This window comes from Melanaphis sacchari, unplaced genomic scaffold (genome assembly GCF_002803265.2).
Source record: "Melanaphis sacchari strain LSU unplaced genomic scaffold, SCAv2.0 Contig26_pilon_pilon, whole genome shotgun sequence".
Taxonomy (NCBI): Eukaryota; Metazoa; Arthropoda; class Insecta; order Hemiptera; family Aphididae; genus Melanaphis; species Melanaphis sacchari.
Window position 1 is genome coordinate 917893 of NW_020271143.1, and position 21097 is coordinate 938989.

Here is a 21097-nt window from a genome sequence, read left to right on the forward strand (position 1 = left end):
CAATGTCTAATGATATGTATATTTGTTTGAAAATATTATAGTGCCAATGTCTTAAGTTTTTTTTTATGTATTTACGACGCTGGTGTGTTTGTAATTTTAATTTTATAAGCTTTCCAGTTTTTCATAGTATTTAAAACTATTAGAATGAATATCTTAATATTTTGACTTGTATCTGTGATCTGTATATCTATTCAATTTATTTTATGTGTTGGGTATACTTGTATATTATAACAATATGTTAAATTTAAAATCATACTCACAAAAATATACGTAAGATTAAAAAAGAAAAGAGTGGGCAAGTGGGTACCACTTTGCTGTATAGATGTCTAATGGATCATTATAATGCAATGGATTATTTTATGATAAAACGTTATTTTACACGTAAATATCTAATATTATTAAAATTGTTATTAGCGTTTAAAATATTAATGCGACTTTCCAATTAATTAAATTTTTAATATATAAGTAAAAAAACTTATGAGAAACCTTGTATTAAATTAGTAAAAAATATTAAAGTATATATTACACTATTAGTATAATTATCTATGGTAATTTCTAGTTTTAAATTTGATGGTTTGCTCAAAAATACCTAAATATTTACTTAAGTAGTTAGCAGAAAAAAAAAGTTAGGTATTACTATTTTTAACCATTTATATTTGTTCGTTTAATCGTTTTAAAGTTACACAAAAGTTACATACAGTTTCCCCAAAAACTGGTTTTGCGTAAAAGCTAAGTTTTTTCTATAAATATCAATAAAAATATATACAAGGTGCCTTATAAGTTGTTATTATAGTGATTTAAAAATATTAAGTATACACATGCATAATTTTTGCAAAAAAAACTTCAAATTTCGGAAAAATTCGTTAAGTTCATAAAAGTAAATACATTTTTATGTAGTTGAATATTTATAAAATGTACAATTTTCTAGCCTTACCTAGAATAAAAAACTCCTCATAACTATCTCATATTAAAACTACCAAAAAATCAAATATCTGAATTAACTCGTGTTTTAGACATTTGAAATTAAAATTTGGACGAAATTAAGTACATAGATATTTGACAAAAAGAATTAAGATTTCAGTTATTTTTTTTGTATTTAACAAATATTATTCTTGGGTACATGAAACTTTTAATGTATATCATTATATTTTGTACTTAAAATGATATTTTCAAATGCGTAATGTTTTACTTATAGTAAAATAAATTACTTTACTATAAATATATATTATATAATAAATTCCATCTTCCCTTAGAATTATTTTTCGTATGCAATAATTTTTCACTGAATTCGAATTTAATACATATATTACAGTAACATACTTAATGATAAAGCATATGCTTGGCAGTTGACATCTACTATACCTACAGCAGAGCTGTAATCTACTATTTTTCCATACTTATTCATATTTTATTTTTTAATGAAAAATATCAATTAAAAGTGATATAATTATGAGTTATATGTAGTTTAACATTGTAGGTAACTTGAATTTGTTTTAAAAACTCTAATCGCACTGCTAGACATAACTATTAAACAGAGCCCTTCTAAGATTACAAATTTTAAGGGGCAATAATTTTTTATTTAAATGCATAAATAAATAATAACATATATTAAAAAACATTAGCCATAATAGTTGCAATATAAACCATTAATTTGACTTATTGATAAAATGTGCCTTACTAAACTTACATAGTACAAAATATAGGGAAAAATAAGACTGAAATGTTATCGTCGCTATTATCGTTATGTCGATTTACAAAATCAGTTTTCTCGTAATATAGATTATAAAGATAAGCTATAAATATTAAGTACACTGTATTATGTGTTGTTCTTAAAGGTTTATATCATATAAAATAACATATAAATATAATGTCAGTTATATAATGTGCTTTATGATTATTTTTTAAAACGGCATGTTAGAAAGTAATAAAAAAAAATTACGATCAGATAGTCGATATTAAATTAAAAATAATCATTGAATTATATGGATTATTATTTTTTAGAATAAATATATCTAAAATTAGAGATAAGAGGTATTATAAAGAGTATGAAAGAAAAGCTATACAAATATGCTAAAAAATACGATACAAAAAATATAGGAGAACTATCAATAAAAAATGTCAATTTGGCGAAACAAGTAATGGAGTAATTTTAACCAGAACAATTTCAAAATAAATGTATTCTTATTTCCTCGTTATAGTAAATAAATTGTAATTGATAGCCGAACTTATAAAACGTATACAGGCTAATATAAAGATTTATATATCAAAATTAATTTTTTGATAAATTTATGTAGTTTTAATTTGTCAAGACTCCAAGTTTTTAATAAATACTATAGTTTTTTTTTTTTTGAAGAGGTAGCGTATTTAAAAAGGCTTAGGACAGAAACCGTTTTAAAGCCAACTCTGCTATCAAAGTAAGTAGAAATTAAACTGGTTATAAACTATTATAACTATTTTGTACTTTAATACTTTCAAGTTGTAATTCAAGTATTATAACTTTATTCTTAATTATCCTACTGTATACATAATAGAGTATGCGAGGTTATTCCAGCACCCCCCTAAATTCACACTCAATGTGCGCCTATGCTTTCTAGGTAATAGAAATCAATGATAATAAAATGAGTTATTTTTTTTATTAAAATAGTATGAGTATTTAACTTGGGACATTTATATTTTTGGGAAGCACATTTAATCGGCTGCATACCCTGCGACCAAAGTTGGTGTACATTTTAAACATATGTTTTATACGCATTAATAATAAACATACACATATTTATTGAATTGTTTTCTTGTTTACGGCCTACGTTTCTTGGTCAATATGAGCAAAGTTATCACTAGTACTAGAAATATATCCAATGTTTTAATCAATTTTAAAAATAAAATAAACTAGATTCTAGATAGAGCAGATAGATTAAATTAAGTTTCTAATTGATTTGTAAGTTGTAACAGTATATCTATACGCGTAATACATATATACTTACAACGGCTGCAACTTATCTATCGTAGTGTAATATGTCAATACTCAATACTCCACAATTTATATACTTATATATAATACTACAGTATGTTCATTGCTTTGGTTTACTACAAGATACGCATTGTATAAGTACAATTTTTATGACCGTCGCATTGCAGTAGTTTATTATCAGATATCGTGTATATTTATGACTGAGAAGTACAATGGCGGAGCCAAAGGCGGACCCGGGAGGGCCGTAGCCCGCCTCGTAAACTTACGGCCTGCTCGTTGGCTCACTTTGAAATTTTAATTTAATACAAAAGTTTGAATTTCAATATTCAATTATGATTACGTAAATAGTTTTAAAAATATTTGGCTCTATGTATATACACTGTGCTAATCATAGACTAAATTGAATTTTAGTTGATGTAACTAAAAAGTAAAAATATTGAAGAAGTTGAAATCTTCAGTAATTTTTTACAGGAATTATGTTTTCATGTCTAGTTCAGTTTTACATAATACATTTATAGATTTACAAAAAAAAAAAAAAAGGTACTAAAAACTAATAAACTTATGGAATCAAAACGCCTTTGTCTTTCAAAATGGTTTTCACAAATTCACTATTGCAAAGCTATTAAAAATACTTTTGACATTATTTTATTGCTATTAAATGACGTCAATGCTAAAGGACTGTATAAACCAAGATAAATGTATTTATTCATTATGATTTATTATTGCAAATAAATATCATTAGTAAATACTTTCAAGATATTAGTGCTGATATAATAAATGGAATATCATTAACTGAGTATATAAAAAGGTATTTTTCGGATATGAGAAATTAGGACTCTCGTAAAAAAAATATACGATGAAGCTACAGGAATTAAAAATACTAAAAAAAAATACCTAAATAATTGGAAATATTTATAAAAATATTTATATTTATTTATTTATTTTTAATATGTATATTTATATTATGAAAATAGTATTTTAGAAAAAAATCAATTGTATTAGAAAAATAATTTCAAGCTGATTTATATTACAGTATTTTGTATAATATAAGTGAAGTAGATAAGCGATTTACTGATACTTTTAATATTATATATGGAAAAGTGCCTTTAATCAAAAAGATACCTATCTATTTTTTAGATTATTATTTAATTGTGCCTTTAGCAAATCATTATTTCAACAAATGGTTTATATTCTTTAAAAACAGAGTTAAAAATAACCAAAAACCAATAAATATGTTGAAAAGTTAAAATTAAAATTAAGAGATTTTTTTTTATACTTTTTATTTTTTTAATGTGAGAAGCAAATAGTCTTTAATGAAATATTTAAAAAATGTTTCATCGCAATAATTATACCTATATCTCCATTTGTTTGTAAACGTACTTTTTCGTGTACGAAACGAAAACATAATTATATAAGAAATTCTTTACTATACAATAATTATTTACCAAGTTAGAGTGTTATATCAATAGAAAAAGTGAAGCTTAATTTCTAAATATAGACGAAATTATTGATACTTTTACAATATCCCGTACCTATTAATCGTAGAATCATTTTAAAATAATTGCTGAATTTTGATGATTCAGTTACATAATAGTGTAATATGCATTATGGAACTATTTATATATTATATACTTTTACTCAGCTATGGTTTTTTTGAATTATATAATTTTAAAATAAGTATGTGTTTAATTTTTAATATTATATTACCAATCTGACCAGCGCTCCAAAACTCCCAATGTCCATTGAGTTTTAATGACGCATCCAGGATTAAAGACCTTGAGAGTTTAAATTCCAGGTTTGAATAATATTTTATTACAAAGGTACCGTACTTAGATTAGAGGGTTCAAAGTTGAAGGAGTTCAGACCATGGGTGCTACTGTTGCTCCTCTTCCTACCATTTGTGTCACTATCGTGTGGCTGTGCCTACTCTAATATATGTTGGCTTCCCTTTGACTCGCGCTGGAAAAAAGACCTAACTCCGCTACTGGAGAAGTATTATTTTGTTTTTACGTGGCATAGGCCTACTGTTACTAAAAAAAAAATTCTAGGATTAGATATCTGATATTCTAATATTAAAATGTGGGCATATGTACGTATCATCCATGTAATAACTAAATTAATGTTCATTGTATTTAGATTTATCAATTTTAAATTATAACCAATATAATATTGTTGAACTTTAATTATCTGCTAAATATCTATATCTATGTTATAGCTAGGGCTGTGAATTTAATGCACTAAAAAACCTTAAAAAATGCATTAAAAATGCCAAAAAAATGCAATAAAATATGTACTCAAAATGCAAAAAAAGGAATATAAAATGCCAAAAATTATAGTATAAAATTCATTTAAAATGGTTTTTAATTTAATTTTTATATTTATATTAATATTAGGTACAGGATATTAAATATTAGTACAAAAAAATGTTTATTTAATAAAAAAGTTGATTGAATCTGAATTAAATTAATGCTATTCACCTGAAACATTAAAAAAAAAACTTTTTTGTATTTATTTTGTTAAAATAATAAAACAAACTTAAAGATATTTATTTCCAGGTACCTTATTCATCTTTAGTATTTACTGTTGCATTGGACAACAAGTGCTCGTTTGATGTTCTCAAATAAAAATGACTGTCGATTGTCTGTCAATAAATTTTTAAATGCCGAAAAACTCCTTTCAACATCTACAGACGTAATAGGAGCATATTGCATAAAAGCCATGTCATCAAATCTGAGGTCAGAACAGCCGAACAGGTACTAAACGATAAATACTGAAATACCTACTAATAACCTAATCTAGAAATTCGTGACTGATATACGATATGCCACAATAACTTATCTAGTTGTCTAGCAATCGCCTTATTTTATCGAATCGTTATCTTTACCTAACCCGTATATAACTTGTGACTTATGTAAAATATTATTTAATAAAATATAAATTTGACATAATATATACAGCTTGTGTTAAATAAAAAAAAGTTTTCAAACAAGTCAATTGACAGAATTTGGTTAAAAATACTAGAAAATGAACTAAAAAAGCAAAATATGACCTAAAAATACAAAAAAATGACCTAAAAAATTAAAAATGTCAAAAATGCAAAATAAAAGTGTTTCATAGATGAATTCGTAATTACATAATTAAAATTATGTACTTACAAAGCTATGTTTTACAATCACCAAAAAAAAAAAAAAAAAAATGCACTTTCCTATAAATTCACAGCCCGGGTTATAGCGTTCTTTTACAAAATATGGATATAATTATGTAGGAACCTTTAGTAAAATTATTGAACTACAATTAAATACCAATACTGCTGGTTATACAATTTTCTACTTTTTAGGACTTAAAAAATATTTCCTTAATTAATTTAAACAAAATTATCTTGCTAGATACATATTTATAGCTATATTATTTTTTTAAGGCAAAATGTTTTTGAAGATTATGTGTGTTTTACGTTTAGTCTTCATTTCATCATTAATATGATTTTTCCAAATTAAAGCGCTTCAAAATTGTGTTTATAGCTGTAGCATATTTTGTACAGGTAATACTATAATAGGTATATTAGATTGACTTGCATAGATTGGAAATTTGAAACCGGTATATATACCGATAGGTATGTAACTTAAAAAAACTTCCTTTCGGAAACCAAGGTTCGTATTTCATGTTTATGTTTTCCGGTTAACTGATCCACTCATTGTCGGGTATATTTTGAAACGAAGCGATTTAACTTCGCTTTCAAATCTATAAACATTTTAATTATACACAACACTACTAGGTATAATAGTTTTCACTAAAACGAGCCGAGTGCTTATAAATTATGACATTCATAACAATACCCAAGCTATACTTGGGTGCTCAATTTGTAGTTAAAGCGGTTCGACTTTGGCTGTATATATGATAAATGTAGATTGACGTAATTTTAGATTGAAGTAGGTATATATTTATCTTATTATAAGTATACATATTATAAGTAGTTTTTGTAAAAATAATGTAATTTTGTTATTTCAGTTACTGCAGATATGACGTATGTGCAGATATGCATATGCCGGTTGGCGATCGCCGGACAATAATTGTTTGGTTAGATCACAATTCATAGTATTTCATTATTTAAGATTTGTATTTAATAACATAAAATATTCGAATCTCTATTAATATACGAGTAGTCTATGTCTATAATCTACATAAGTTTTAAATTATAGTTAGTTATATATTATGTTGTATTTATTACACAACTATATAAGTCTAAAATCTTAACATATTACAAATAACTGATAAACAAGAATCTTAGTTTATCACGCATTTATTATAAAACATCCAGTTTGTATAAAGAATTTATTTTTTAAGAGATAATTTTTTTTTGAATACAAGCAAAATCATTAATAGTGAAAAATAAAGCACGGTTATACATAAAAAAAAGTAGTATGTAGATACCTTTTGGGAAAATTTCTGAGATATTTTACATTTATATTTATTAATTGTGTGTGCCACTTATTTAGTATAAATTTGATTATAATTATTTTGGTAGGTATATAAAATAAATGATATTATATATTTAAAAAAATAGCATAGAATAATGTAATTGGTTAATGTTGACGAATACAAAATTTTATATGGTAACATATTTTTTTTTTATTATTATTATTACATTAATAAGTAAATAATAATTAAATAATCACAAATTAATTTTGTTCTTAACATAATTATTTAAAAATAAAAAATTGAATAGTTAATTTATGTAATTAAAGTAAATCTGGCACTAACTAACGAATGTTAATAAATATATATCAAAACAAAATTAGACAAATATTAATTTAATTGATTACAAAGACATTTTAAATTAGTAGGTATACACTATACAGGCATAACAAACGATTCTGTTTTATAATGGTAGCTATAAGTAATTGAATAATATTAAAACATCATATTATATGATTAAAAATATTACTCTTCAACTTTTTCTAATAATTTCTACCTCTTAACCTTCAAAGCTTTCTATCATGCACTGGCGCATTTTATTATAATATACCTTTATAATGTAACCATTGGCCGTTTTACATTTAACATTATAATACTGATAAGTAGGTATAGGTAGTAGGTACTTAGTATAATACAACATACAGGTACAAACCAAACATAATATTATAAATTATTGAGATCTTCAAAGTCGATCAAAGCATTAATTATGAATCAATTGTTATAATATTGTTTGTTTCTGAATAAATGAAATATTCTAGTTGACTTCTGAATCCTGAAAAAAAATATCAAACCATCTAGATATAATAATAATGTTCGCTCTATCATCCTATTTTATAAATATTATTTACTATAGGGATTAGGGATATGAAAATAGAGCTTTTACAAAACAACCAATTTTATAGGTGCCAACTATATCCACGTAATCATTATGTTAATTAAAATAAAATTTGTACTTAATATTTTAATTTTTAACTATAATGGTATTATAGTATTACATATGTATATATATTTATACAATGGTATTATACTATAATTAATTTATGCAGAAATACTGCAGTAAGAGCTCATTAATTAGGTATAGTTACATCACAGGATACAGCAAATCTTTTTTAAACATAAAAATCAAACAGTACAATTATAATAATAATAATAATTATTATTATTATTATTATTAATAATAACACAATACTATTCAATTGGTAACGAAAAATAATTAAACAAAAGATACTACAAAGGAAAGTAGGTATTTATAAAGGAATTGAATAGATACGACCTTCCAAAAATAATTCGTGGAACATAATAAGGACAAAAAATAGAAAAGAATAATTCTAAAAACAACCTCGATGAGAATTTAAAATGAACCCTTAGCTTGAATAATAGGAGAACAGAGCCGGTGTAATAACATTTAACACATCCAATGCTCAAACTATCGAATTTTATAAAAACTACACATTAGTCTTATTATGGTTAACTCATCAGTACATTATTTACTTTTAGAATATTATAAATTTTTATATCAAAAAGTTTGGGTAAAAATGTATCTATATTTTTAAAAAATAACTCACTTTTTTTATTATTATTTGTTTATGTGGGTAATACTGAGATCAGGAACATTCGCTGCATTTTGATAAATTATTTGCAGTCACAAGTAAATAACGCAAGCATTTATCTTGCTGCTGTAAATGTAAATTTAAAAAAAAAAAATGTATAAAATTTATGATCACTAATAATATCTAATAATTTATTAGGTATTATACAATAAATCGGGTAATAAGTTATCACAACATTTAAATTATAGATAGGTATACGTAGGTATTATACTAAAGCAACAAACTATTTAGAATACTAGAATAAAAACTATATTATTTACCTTAATATTCAAAAAATTTAATAATCGAATGTTTTTATTTTTTTCATTCGGACGGGCGAGTAACAAGTACTGTTATTTGTGTCTTCTGGTGGTAAATTCAATGCTTCTTCCGGCTTATCTATAAACAATTATTATATATTAAGTTAATGATAAATGAATGTATCAAAAAAAGTTTAGGATTGGTAAATAAAAACTTGTTCAATAGCTTGCTCGAACTAAATAAGAAAATAATTTTTTAACTAAGACTCAATCATTATAAGTCTTATTCAAAGGCAATAAAACAGTCATAAAATAGTATGCATGTCTACCGATAAACGCATTATACTGGCTGTTGTCTGCGACTGGCTGATTTTGACAAGGGCTTATGATTATCTTTAATAGATATGATTTAATTTATTTTCTTTAGTTTACACAATATCTTTATGGCTATATTATCTAATTTATGATTTTCAATAATTATATTTTGATACTTCGTAAAAGTATGAACTCAGGCGTTCAGAACATCATTTATTGCACGGCACTCGTACAGTTACAATCTCTATATTTTGGCAAAAGTTTTGTTATTTAATTAAGAGTATAAAGAAGTTATGAATCAATCACAAATTTTTTTTGAGCAAACAATGTAAACGCCGAATGTAATAAATTTTAAGTGAATTTCTTAAGATTAAAAAGAAGACAATAAATACATTTTATTCTTATATATTTTTTATTATTGTGTGCAGCTATCTTTATTACTGTAAATTTTTTATTTTACGAGGATGTTTTTTAGTGATATTTTGTATTCTTTAAATTTATTATTATTAAAATTATACATTTTGAAACATACAGCGGACACTCTTTTTGTGGAGTAATATAATCAGATTAAAAAAAAAAACTTTTTATTTTTATATGATAAAAATATTTGTAACAATTCATATCAAATAAAAAAAAAAAAAAAAACAAACTATAAAACAAATTGCCATAGAAGTGGGTATTCTATTGATGGCATATGAATTATGATGAATTATTTTTATTGGCATGTATTATAAGCCTTAGATATAGAACCGCAGGTATTTGCAGTATAATGTTAAAAAGATTATTTTTATTAGTAGCTGTTTTGATATTTAAAAGCAGTACAATTATTCCTCCTAATATTAAAAAATCTGGTCGCGTTAAATATAAGTAAAAATGTACATGATAATACATCAATCAAGATTAATTCAGGTTAGTGAAAATAGATTTTAGACTAGACTAATTCATTTAAATAATAAATATTAAAAAACATATAACTTTAAATATTGAATTCTACAGTAAGTCCCTGTATAATAAATAGCTTGAATTAAAAATCAGTATAATTGTTTAATTTTGACCTCGATTTACGACATAACACGTACCTATTATTATTATTATTATTATTATTATTGTTATTTTTCACCTAAATAATAGAAATATTCATCATAATCTACTCTTAAAATAATATATTCTAACTAAGAATATATTTATTTATATTTTAAAATATTGCAAAACTCAAATTTCAAAGAGGAATAAAAATAAACTCAAATTAAAAAATATTTCAAGATAATCCCTCAAATACAACTTATTAATACTTTAAGAAGTAAGAAAAAAATTGAGATACGAATATTATCAAGTATATTTATTTACCATAGGATATTATTAAAGTATTGTTATATTTTGGTCGACAACAGTTGAATAGTAAGCATTTAGACCAAAAACAACAAACAACACAGAGTATTCCAATTAATACACAACTAGTTATGAAACATATTGCGATGATCATAAGCCAATCAGTTTGAGGAGGTTCTTGCATGGTAGAAATACTGAAAAAAAATAGTAATGTAATATTAATACATTTTTATTCGAATAAAGATATTTAATATTCATGATATACTTACATTTTATAAAAAAAAATCTGAAGGTTAAATGAAGAATACGATTATTGATAATAACTTGAAATATCCTCTTTTACACGGTATGGTACTAACCCCTTATAATTTTTCCTGTAACAATAATAGTATTACATATTATATATATATATATATTTGTATTAAGTTGATATTATTTTGAACTTATTTTTTTTTCAAATCACAAAAAACATTTTTAGTATATAATATTTTATTGGAAATGAGTCTATCTTTTTTAAGCAAAGCCTATGTTAAATTCGTTGAAGGAAGAAAGTGCTTACATAAAATTAAGTTAAGATAACAAAAGTATAGTACAGAAAATGAAAATACGCCGTAATAATTTCTTGTATAATTTTGTATGATTTACTTTAGCAATATTAAAAATCATAATAAATACAGGTATCGGGCGGTACCTACTCAATAAATATATATTTTCACACTTATAGATAAGAATAGGTGCTTAAAACCTAATACTATTATATAGATAGTCATCACTCGATGTTGTTTTGTGATGAATAAAATATCTAACTGTATGAAACGATAAAATGTGAATTAAATATATTCATAATTGAACACAGTAGTTATTTTAATGACTTAATTTTTTTTGGGTAGATTAATACGGATTGGTCCTTGGGTTAAACAATGTACTTATACAATTGTTTTTCAGTAAAAAGTTATGTCATTGTGTAAATATCTGAGATGGTTTTCGAATGTAAAACTGTAAAAGTAGATATAGGTACTTAATGCTACTATTGACATTTGATTTCATAAAGTACTATATACCACCTACCTAAACTACGTTAGATAATATTTTAATATTTTACTTATTTTCATTTTATATTGGTAATGTTAGATTTTTTTAATGTACTCAAGTTTTATAAAATTATTCTTCTCGATTCCTATAAAGTTGATGAACCTCTCTATTAAGTAAATAATCTTGATTATTATTATTAATAGTAGTTATACCTGTATTACTTATTGATAAGTGTGATGTAAATTGCAAATTGCAATACATACTAACAAATAATAGAAATCAATTTTAATTTTTGTAAATTATATGCATTTGCACTATGTATAAATATGGAAGCTTAGCAAAGTAGAATAACTAAAAATTAAATTAAATTATTACAACTCTGTTTTTTTTTTTTTTTATCTGTAACTCTAACATAATAGACTAATAAAAAGTATAAATAAAATTATAATTTAACTAATAATTATGGTAAAAAATATTTCTTAAAAAAATATGATTATTTTATTAAAATTAATTTTAAAAAAGTTATAGTAATATCTTCATTGGGTGCTTATGTTAATCACGATAAATTTAATATTTAAAAAAATGACAAAATCTAATTTTTTATATGCCTATCATCGGCCTAGGAACTAATCCGTAACACTTAAATTGGGTTTACATAAATCGATATTGTGCCCTTTGAGTGTAAAGTTCTAAATAAAAAAGCCTCAACAACAACTGGTCTATTCATAAATATACTTATTGTAAGTGCGACAAGGGCATTTACTACCCTGCAGTCACCAGTCATATTTTGACATTTATATCCCCCTCATTATTATTTACCCCATGACTACACCCATTTCTTCTAATGTATATATAATAACAGAACAGATTTTTTTAAATATTTGTTATCCAGTAAAAAAAAATACATCGAATATCTAAACCGATCTAGCGAGAAATATAAGGGGTGTTATTTGTGGGAATTAAGGGTTGAAGGGTGTGAATATGCCACTCATATAATACTCTTCAAGTGTAAAATATTTGAAATAAAAGATTTTATTATTTAAGTGAGTATAAAAATCTAGCATATATTTATAATACGAAAATTATATAATAATTAATGAAGCGCTTTTAAAAATTTGTAATTGATAGAAATTATCAAAAATACCAACAAAAATGAAAATTTATTTTAAAAAGCTAAAAATGGCTTAAAAAAAAAAAATTAAAGTGTAAAATTTGAATTTATTAGCATCTAATTCAAACTTTTTGTTAAGTAATTGTAATGTTTTTTTTTTATAATATGCTTAAAGTAATGTAATTATTTAAAAATTCACAGCCTAACATATAAGTAATTAATTATTAAATATATACAAATATGAAAACGAACGTTTATAGCATGTACAAATCATTCAAAAAAACCATGTAAAATTTAGTTAGGCAAAGATCACAGAAATTAAAACTTAATACTGAATAAAAATTTAATAATTTGTGAAGGTAACTTTAAGATGTACAATTTATTTTATTGAAAGTAAAATAAATTTTAATTAATGAAAAATGTTAAGAAAACAAAAAAGGATTTACAATTCACTGAAAGTCTGAAACAATATTCAGGTACCTCTTACTGAATACAATGATTATTAATACATATAATATAAGGTATCAATATTTGCTTAGTATATAGATTTCCTATATCTCTATTTTATTTTTTCTATCAAACCAATTTAAAAATATTTAGTAGATGATTTAACAAGATATACGATAAAATAAATGCAACATTGTTTAACAACTTTAACGTAATATTAATAGTGCAGATTACGTCATTTGTGGGCAATGAAGAGCCCACTAAGCATTCACGCATATTTCTTCGTAAAACACATTTTTTGGCTTGCCAAAAATAAAACAAAAGTGATTGTAATCTGATATTGATTTACTGTTTTGTTTTATTTTTTCGTCTACTTATAACAAAAATTACTATACAACTGGTCTATAGTCTATAAATATACAATGTTATGATAATGTATATATTACAGTTTCAGATATATTATATGGTCAATTAATGCAAATAAATTATGAGTCAATTTATTATATATTATTTTACAGTAGACACACATTAAAAAGTTCAACTGAGTAAAAGGAATTAGATAATTATAGGTATCTTCAATTTTCAATATTTAACTTTCTTAAAATACAAGTTACTTCTTATTAATTTTATTTATAATTTATATATTATAAATACCATTTAAAAATATATATGTTTTACATTTGTATAATTACATATTATACATATATTAAAAAGTACCTAAACAATATTTTTTACAATCAAATATTCAACTAGAACATTTATTTTAGAACGTTAATTACGTTAGATATATAAATAAAAATTAAATATAATAATACAATGTGCCCTTGGGCCTTCACCTGCAAGATTTTCATATCAATTACCAAGACTTTATTGTGTCACGCACTAATAATTGTACATGGGTGCCTACTGCAGTGGTAAGTACTTTCTAAACCAAAATAACTACTTTCTAAAAGTATATACAGCATCAATTAAAAAAATAAAGTGTTAGATATTAGATAAATAATTTTTCATCATATAATTTATTTTTTAAATACGAATAACTTTAAAAATAAATGTACTTGTTAATTGTGTTTATTTAGAAATCATCGAATCAATAATTAATACCTACTAAAAACATTATATTATTCCGTATTTGTAACACATCGTGTATTATTATAAAACATACAAAAGCACATCGTATCTTACGAACTACAACCCTGTATACGTACTCGATATTCTATTTAATAAAATTGAAAATAAACATTTAACTTTTCTATCACACATACTCGTATTATGTATTTACGTAATAATTTTTCTCATCATAGATCGGTAACCTGATATGTTTTACTTTGATTTTATTGAATTTAAACTCCACTGTAAATCGTGATAAATATAAGTATATAGTGACTATTTCTAAGTGTCGATTAAAAGTACCTTTAAAATATTTGTCTAGTCAAAATCATAATTTACGATATACTTTTTATTGAAGATAGACGTGGTCGTACACAGCACTTATATAACACGTATCGGTGACGTGGGATGTGCAAAAATCATGTCTTAGTCATAAGACACGGGGGCGCCGAATTCATTGACCATACTTGGCGCACTGCCTACCTAATATCCGTATTATTGGGAAAAAAAATAAAATAAAAACGCACTCGTTAGTCGTCGTATTTGACATTATCTCGTAATCGGATGGGAATAACGACGAAAGCGTATTTAAGACGTCGCACCAGTTACGTAGCCGTGGTGGGGGGGGTTTGGGTGTTGTAACCCCTACACCTATAATATTTTTGATTATTCAATAAATTAGCGATCAAAACAAGAAGACTATGGTTAATTTTTACATTATAAACATCATAATTCTAATTAAAATGCATAATATTTTGAATAACCTTTTTTTTTTTGCTTTCTATGTTCTGGCCCGCCACAATTTTGAATTGTCCATCTCTGATATATACCTTTTTTTTTCATTGAAAATCACTACATGAGGGCCGAACTGTTTTCACATTGCTTAACCCTTTCTAACATATACCTAAACCCCTTAAACCTCCCCGTTCAAGAACTCTGACTACGCCACTTCGACCGCACGTACAACAATAAAAAGAATAATAACAACAATAATAAAAAAAAAAAAAAAAAGGAAGAGGTACAATATATTGTAAAAAGCTTTTCAACTCACTTCTGCGCTATTTCTAAATATTATGAGCGTATCGCAACTACGGGTGTTCAGGTGTTCGTTACGATGCGATGATGATTATAATGCCGGCGGTGTGTGGAGACAATATATCGTTTACGCCGTCGACGAAAAGAAACCGAAAACTTTTATCGATCCGCGCGGGAGATATTATTATTATTATTGTTGTCGTCGTCGTCTCGCTGCCGTACGCCGCGCCGCAAATGCCCGTCCGACGACACCATCTATGGACTGGACGCCGTCTACGACTGACGACTCGGTCCGCCGGAGAGTTGCGACAAGCGGTCGGGCGGCGCCAAGAGCTCGCTTGAGCGGTGAACGGCGGCGACGCTCGGCCGAAGAGACCGCTAATAAACAATCTGAACGCAAAACGACCGCTAGATGGCGTCGCGGACTTTCTCCGAGAATAATATTATTATCCACGAATTTTGTGTTTATTCGTTCGTGCCTACCCGGGCGAGGTACCTGCCAATACGTATAACAGTAATAATAATAATAATAATAATTTCACATCGTGAAGAGGTATGTTACACGACGATCTCTGCAGCACCGTTTTGCGTGTTAGAGGGGTTAAGAGGGGGGGCGATATTTTTTAAAGCCCTAAAAGACATTGGCCGCGAAATAGTGCATGTACAGAAAAAGTTGACCCAACGTTATCGTAGACCCACAGACACATACGTACATAATACCTACTACGATAACTCTGACGAAAAGCTTTTTCTATCCGTCTACAAAGACTGGTTTTCATTGTAATATTATGAATCAAAACACATTTATGAGTACGAGCAGACGTTTTAAACGTACTGCAAGATTCAGAGAACATTTTAAACGAGTGCACTAATAAACTTAAATTTTTAATTATAAAAACGAATGGAATAAAATGATTAAAAAAAACTACAGCTGAAATAAATAAAAGTAATATTTTAGTATTTAAAAGTGGAATAGTGATATAATAGAAAATTAAACTTTATACTAATTGTAAAAATGCTTTTGCAGGTTATTAAGTTTCTTTATTCTCTATCTCTAGTACTTGCCTACTTACATATTATAATATAATAAGTGGCTTGACACTCTAGCTACACGAGATTAAATAGTGACTTTCGTTCCCTATACAATCTATACATCATAATATAATATGTATACATTATTTATAGAGTATACATAAACATAATATTAAAAAATACTAATAATTTTTATTAAAAAATTAAATGTTTAAATAAAAAAAAAATTGATTTTAAAAACGCATAGTATAAGTCGAATCCTCTTTTAATTGTGTAAACAGCTAGCAAAACTCCAAATCGCTAAGATACCTATTTATATTTCACATTATTTATACATAAGAGTAGGAACATTTAATGTAATTATTGTATTACCAAAATAATTTTAAAATACGATTAAATAAGAAAATTCTTATTACATAAATACACAATAAGTTGTATCATGAGCGTCAAAAAAGACATTAATAATTACACGGCTTTCAACAACATTAGCAGATAAATGCATAAAAAAAACACAAAAAGTTACGATTTCCTCGATTGATTTTTGAAATTTTTATTTTTTATACATAATTTGAAAAATATTAATCGTAAAAGACTAGAAACTTAAATTGTTCAACTAATTTCTATACACAATTTAATTTTTAAAATATTTAGAATAATAAATTATGAGCTATTTATAATTTTTAGTTTTTTTCTATTAAAATATAAAAGTTTATAGATATTTTTATTTAATTTTAATTAAATTGTGACAGTACGTAATTATTAAACAAAATAATCTGTTATATATGTATACTATAAAATAATTTGAATTTTATAGATATTTAAATAACTAATTAAACATGGTAACATTGCATTGAGACGAAAATGTAACATTACAGAAAACTGTAACTATCAATATAAGTAAAAATAAAACACCTTAAATATTTATTCAATAAACGCATAATTAAAAGAAAAGAAAATCCTAAAATAATGTAAATTGTTATTTATATCGTATTACCTATTCGTATTATCAGCTTAGGTACTCATTCATATACATATTAAAAAGAATAATTTTATTTTTATTAGAGTTATCTGAAGAATATTTAATTGAAGAAAAAAATAAACATAATTATTCTTTTCGTTGAGAGAATTAGGTTGACAATTCTATTTTAAATCTATTAAAATGAATACGTTTTCTATTTTAAATATACCGTTATCTAACCCAATCAAATACAAGTTGTGAGTTTCCAAGGTTTTAGAAAGAGGAACACTATACTAATTATTATTTGTAAGGTAAAGATAATTGCCATGTGTAAGATATACAACGCCATCGCCACTTGAAAATTATAAATTAATAAGCAATAGCTATGTCACATATGGATCCAATGGATCCATAGAAACGATAATTATAGTTTTGAATAAGAAGTAGTTACCGAAAACCTGAATAACATCATTTTTTAGTCATGTTGTTCAACTGTCAACCGATACATAATATGTCAAATCGCATGTACTGATGTACCTAAATATATGCCCATGTGTACTTATCATACTAATCATAATTAGGCTTAATTAGAGTTACGACATACAACGTAGTTATTGACTGTAGTATCTTACGCTTGTTATATATTATGGTAGGTACATATTAACACTTCTACCACACTGGTGCCGACTATAAAATATATCATTTATTTTAATTTAGATATTATTTGGACGGAAAATTATGTAATTTAAATCCAAAAAAATCTAGACGAAAATGGAAAGTAATCTTTTTTTTTATGAGGAGGAAAACAGTATTTCAATTGAGAGAAAAACAATCCTGCACATACATTAATAAAGAATACATTATCGTTTCCATAGAATGGCTAAAAATTAAAATTAAAGATTACAGAAAAAAAATGTATATCATAAAAATTGAATGTTTTGAATTAATTATATTATACCTAAGTATATATTCTAGTTACAGAACGTTTCATAAAATTATTAAAAAATATGATTCCTTAAAATATAAATATACATATTACGTATTCGATTTGTCACGGGCAACGCAGTGCAGGGTCAACCGTTAAACGATAAAACACACACACACACACACATACACATATAATATATATATATATATAAATTTATCATGGATTTTAAAATATTTTGTTTATTACGATAACATGCCATATAGGATGAACCGTTGATATGAGAACGGTTAACTATTTTAAACAAATTTTTATTAAAAAAAAAAAAAAAAAAAAATGTAATTCACACGCGAAACGATATATTATAACGTTTACAGTACCTATACTCGTACAAAACATATAGCTCCGACGTAGCGATGAAGTCGACGAAAGTGCCGTTTTCGTACATACGGGCCAAACCGCTGGACCTATCGTTCGAAGACCTGGAGTCGCTGGAGTCCAGCTCGCTGCGCGTGTTCTCCACGGGCTTCGTCAGCTCGTACCGGATGCTCGGCGTGCCGGCCGGGCGCGACGGCCGGTACAAGACGGCGTCGCTGTTGCTGGGCCACAACCGGCTGACCGGCGGCCTGGACGACATCCGGCAGCTGGTCGACAGGCTGTTCCGGCAGCCGGACGCCCTCTGCTGGCTGGACCTGTCTCACAACCGGCTGACCGACGTGTCGGACGCGCTGCTCGGGTTCCCGAACCTGAGCACGCTGTACCTGCACCACAACCGGTTGGCCAGCCTGTGCGTCGTGGCCCGGATCGACCGGCTGCCGCGGCTCAGGTCTCTGACGCTGCAGAACAACCCGGTGGCCGAGCACCGCGGTTACCGTACCGCGGTCTTGACCGCGCTGCGCAGGATCACCCGGCTCGATTTCGTCAGCGTGACGGGCGGCGAGAGACGTCTGTTGCCACCCACGCCTTTGCAAGGTTTCATCAAGAACTATTTGATGCGCCGTTGATCGTGACCGGCCGGCGAAAACGATCGCGTGCAAAAGGCCGCGGCCGCGGATTGCGATTGCGAAAAGCCGCTTGGAGGCGACGATAAAAAAATAAGAATACATATATGTAGGTATAATAATCGTGCCGCCGACGGCTGCGGAAGTACGGAGAGACGCGTAACGCCACAGGTTGCGGGCTGCGGCCATAAATATATTATTATAAATTATAATGCACACTTACGACAACATTAAATGACACTTTGTTTTACGATTTTGCGTTGTACAATAGTGTTGCAGTCGTTGCGCGAATCGATATAAAATATCGCTGCGGAACTGCCAAATAAATTATTATAATAATAATATATATCCTTTTAAAAAATAACTATAGGTAAATAACGATTCAATGAGTTTCGAGGTTTGATCCTTTGACGTTTGAAATTTAAATCGATTATTGTGTTTAATACAGTAAGCGTGTCCTAACCCACTCTTTGTAATACAAATATGAACATTTTAATTCATTTTAGATGTAATTTGTTGAAAAAAAAAATGTTTTAACTTTTTTAAATAATCACGATGGTCATCAGTTTTGATTGACAGTTGGTTAAAATTCCTTATGCTGATCTGTACTTTATAAAATGTGGAAGTATAGAAAACTATGATATAAATCGGATAAGACAAGTTACTAAAATTTAAAAACTTTAAGCTAGAAATAAATATACATATATTCAAGTTTAATAACTCATTATAAGTTATTTTAAATTTTAAATAAATATGCTTCTATACATTTTGACATAAATTATTTTTAATCTTGATTAATTATTTGACTAATTTATTTACTATAGGCAATTGTTTATTTTTTTATTTATTTAAAATTATTAAATAGGAAATATTAACATTATAAAAAAATATAAATAAATAATTGCGTACATTTAAATTTCATTTAAAAATATTTAAATACTTGTAAGTATCTATAAATATATTTTTAAGTATTTGTATCAATACTAATACTTTTATAAAGTATTTTTTAATTACTATAGATATTGATGTTAATTATTTATTGTTCGTATTTTTGTGTATCGATTGGATATACAAACAGAAAAACGACAACTGGGAATTTATATTAAAATATTTATTTTTTCTTCTTCTTCTTCTTATTATTATTATTATTTTATATTTTTTTCATTCTCTTTATCTACAATGAAACATGGACGAATTAACTGTGAAATAGTATACGTATTTATTTTATCCATTTCTTTCCAGTTTTTTTATGATGAATTTGCAGACTTCAACAGCTGATGTTATTTCCTACGATATTACAGATATTTTTATCATAATAATATTTACAAGATGAAAATCAGTTTTAAACATAAATAATTGTTATTACTTATCAATAAAGTATACATTTTCAATATGAAATGAAAATATATAAACAAACTGAAAAAACTCACGATGACATAATGAAAAGTTGTTTATTTGAGTGACAATCTACGTATTACGATTTACATTTCTACGAGTCTATATTTATAATAT

At 26.3% G+C, this 21097-nt stretch overlaps 2 protein-coding genes across 2 annotated transcripts; one reads left to right on the plus strand and one right to left on the minus strand.

The window, feature by feature from the left end:
• Positions 1-7771: 7771 nt before the first annotated feature.
• Positions 7772-15937, minus strand: LOC112595332. The gene is made up of 6 exons (XM_025340486.1): positions 15686-15937; positions 11204-11308; positions 10953-11128; positions 9312-9429; positions 9007-9117; positions 7772-8213 (listed from the first exon to the last, which is right to left on the minus strand). The coding sequence occupies exons 3-4, from the start codon at positions 11116-11118 to the stop codon at positions 9329-9331; spliced, it is 267 nt and encodes an 88-aa protein (XP_025196271.1). The 5' UTR covers positions 11119-11128; positions 11204-11308; positions 15686-15937; the 3' UTR covers positions 7772-8213; positions 9007-9117; positions 9312-9328.
• A 3063-nt stretch (positions 15938-19000) lies between these two features.
• On the plus strand, positions 19001-19588 carry LOC112595304 (leucine-rich repeat-containing protein 51-like). The gene has a single exon (XM_025340451.1). It carries the CDS (start codon positions 19001-19003, stop codon positions 19586-19588), a length of 588 nt encoding a protein of 195 aa, XP_025196236.1.
• Positions 19589-21097: the final 1509 nt, after the last annotated feature.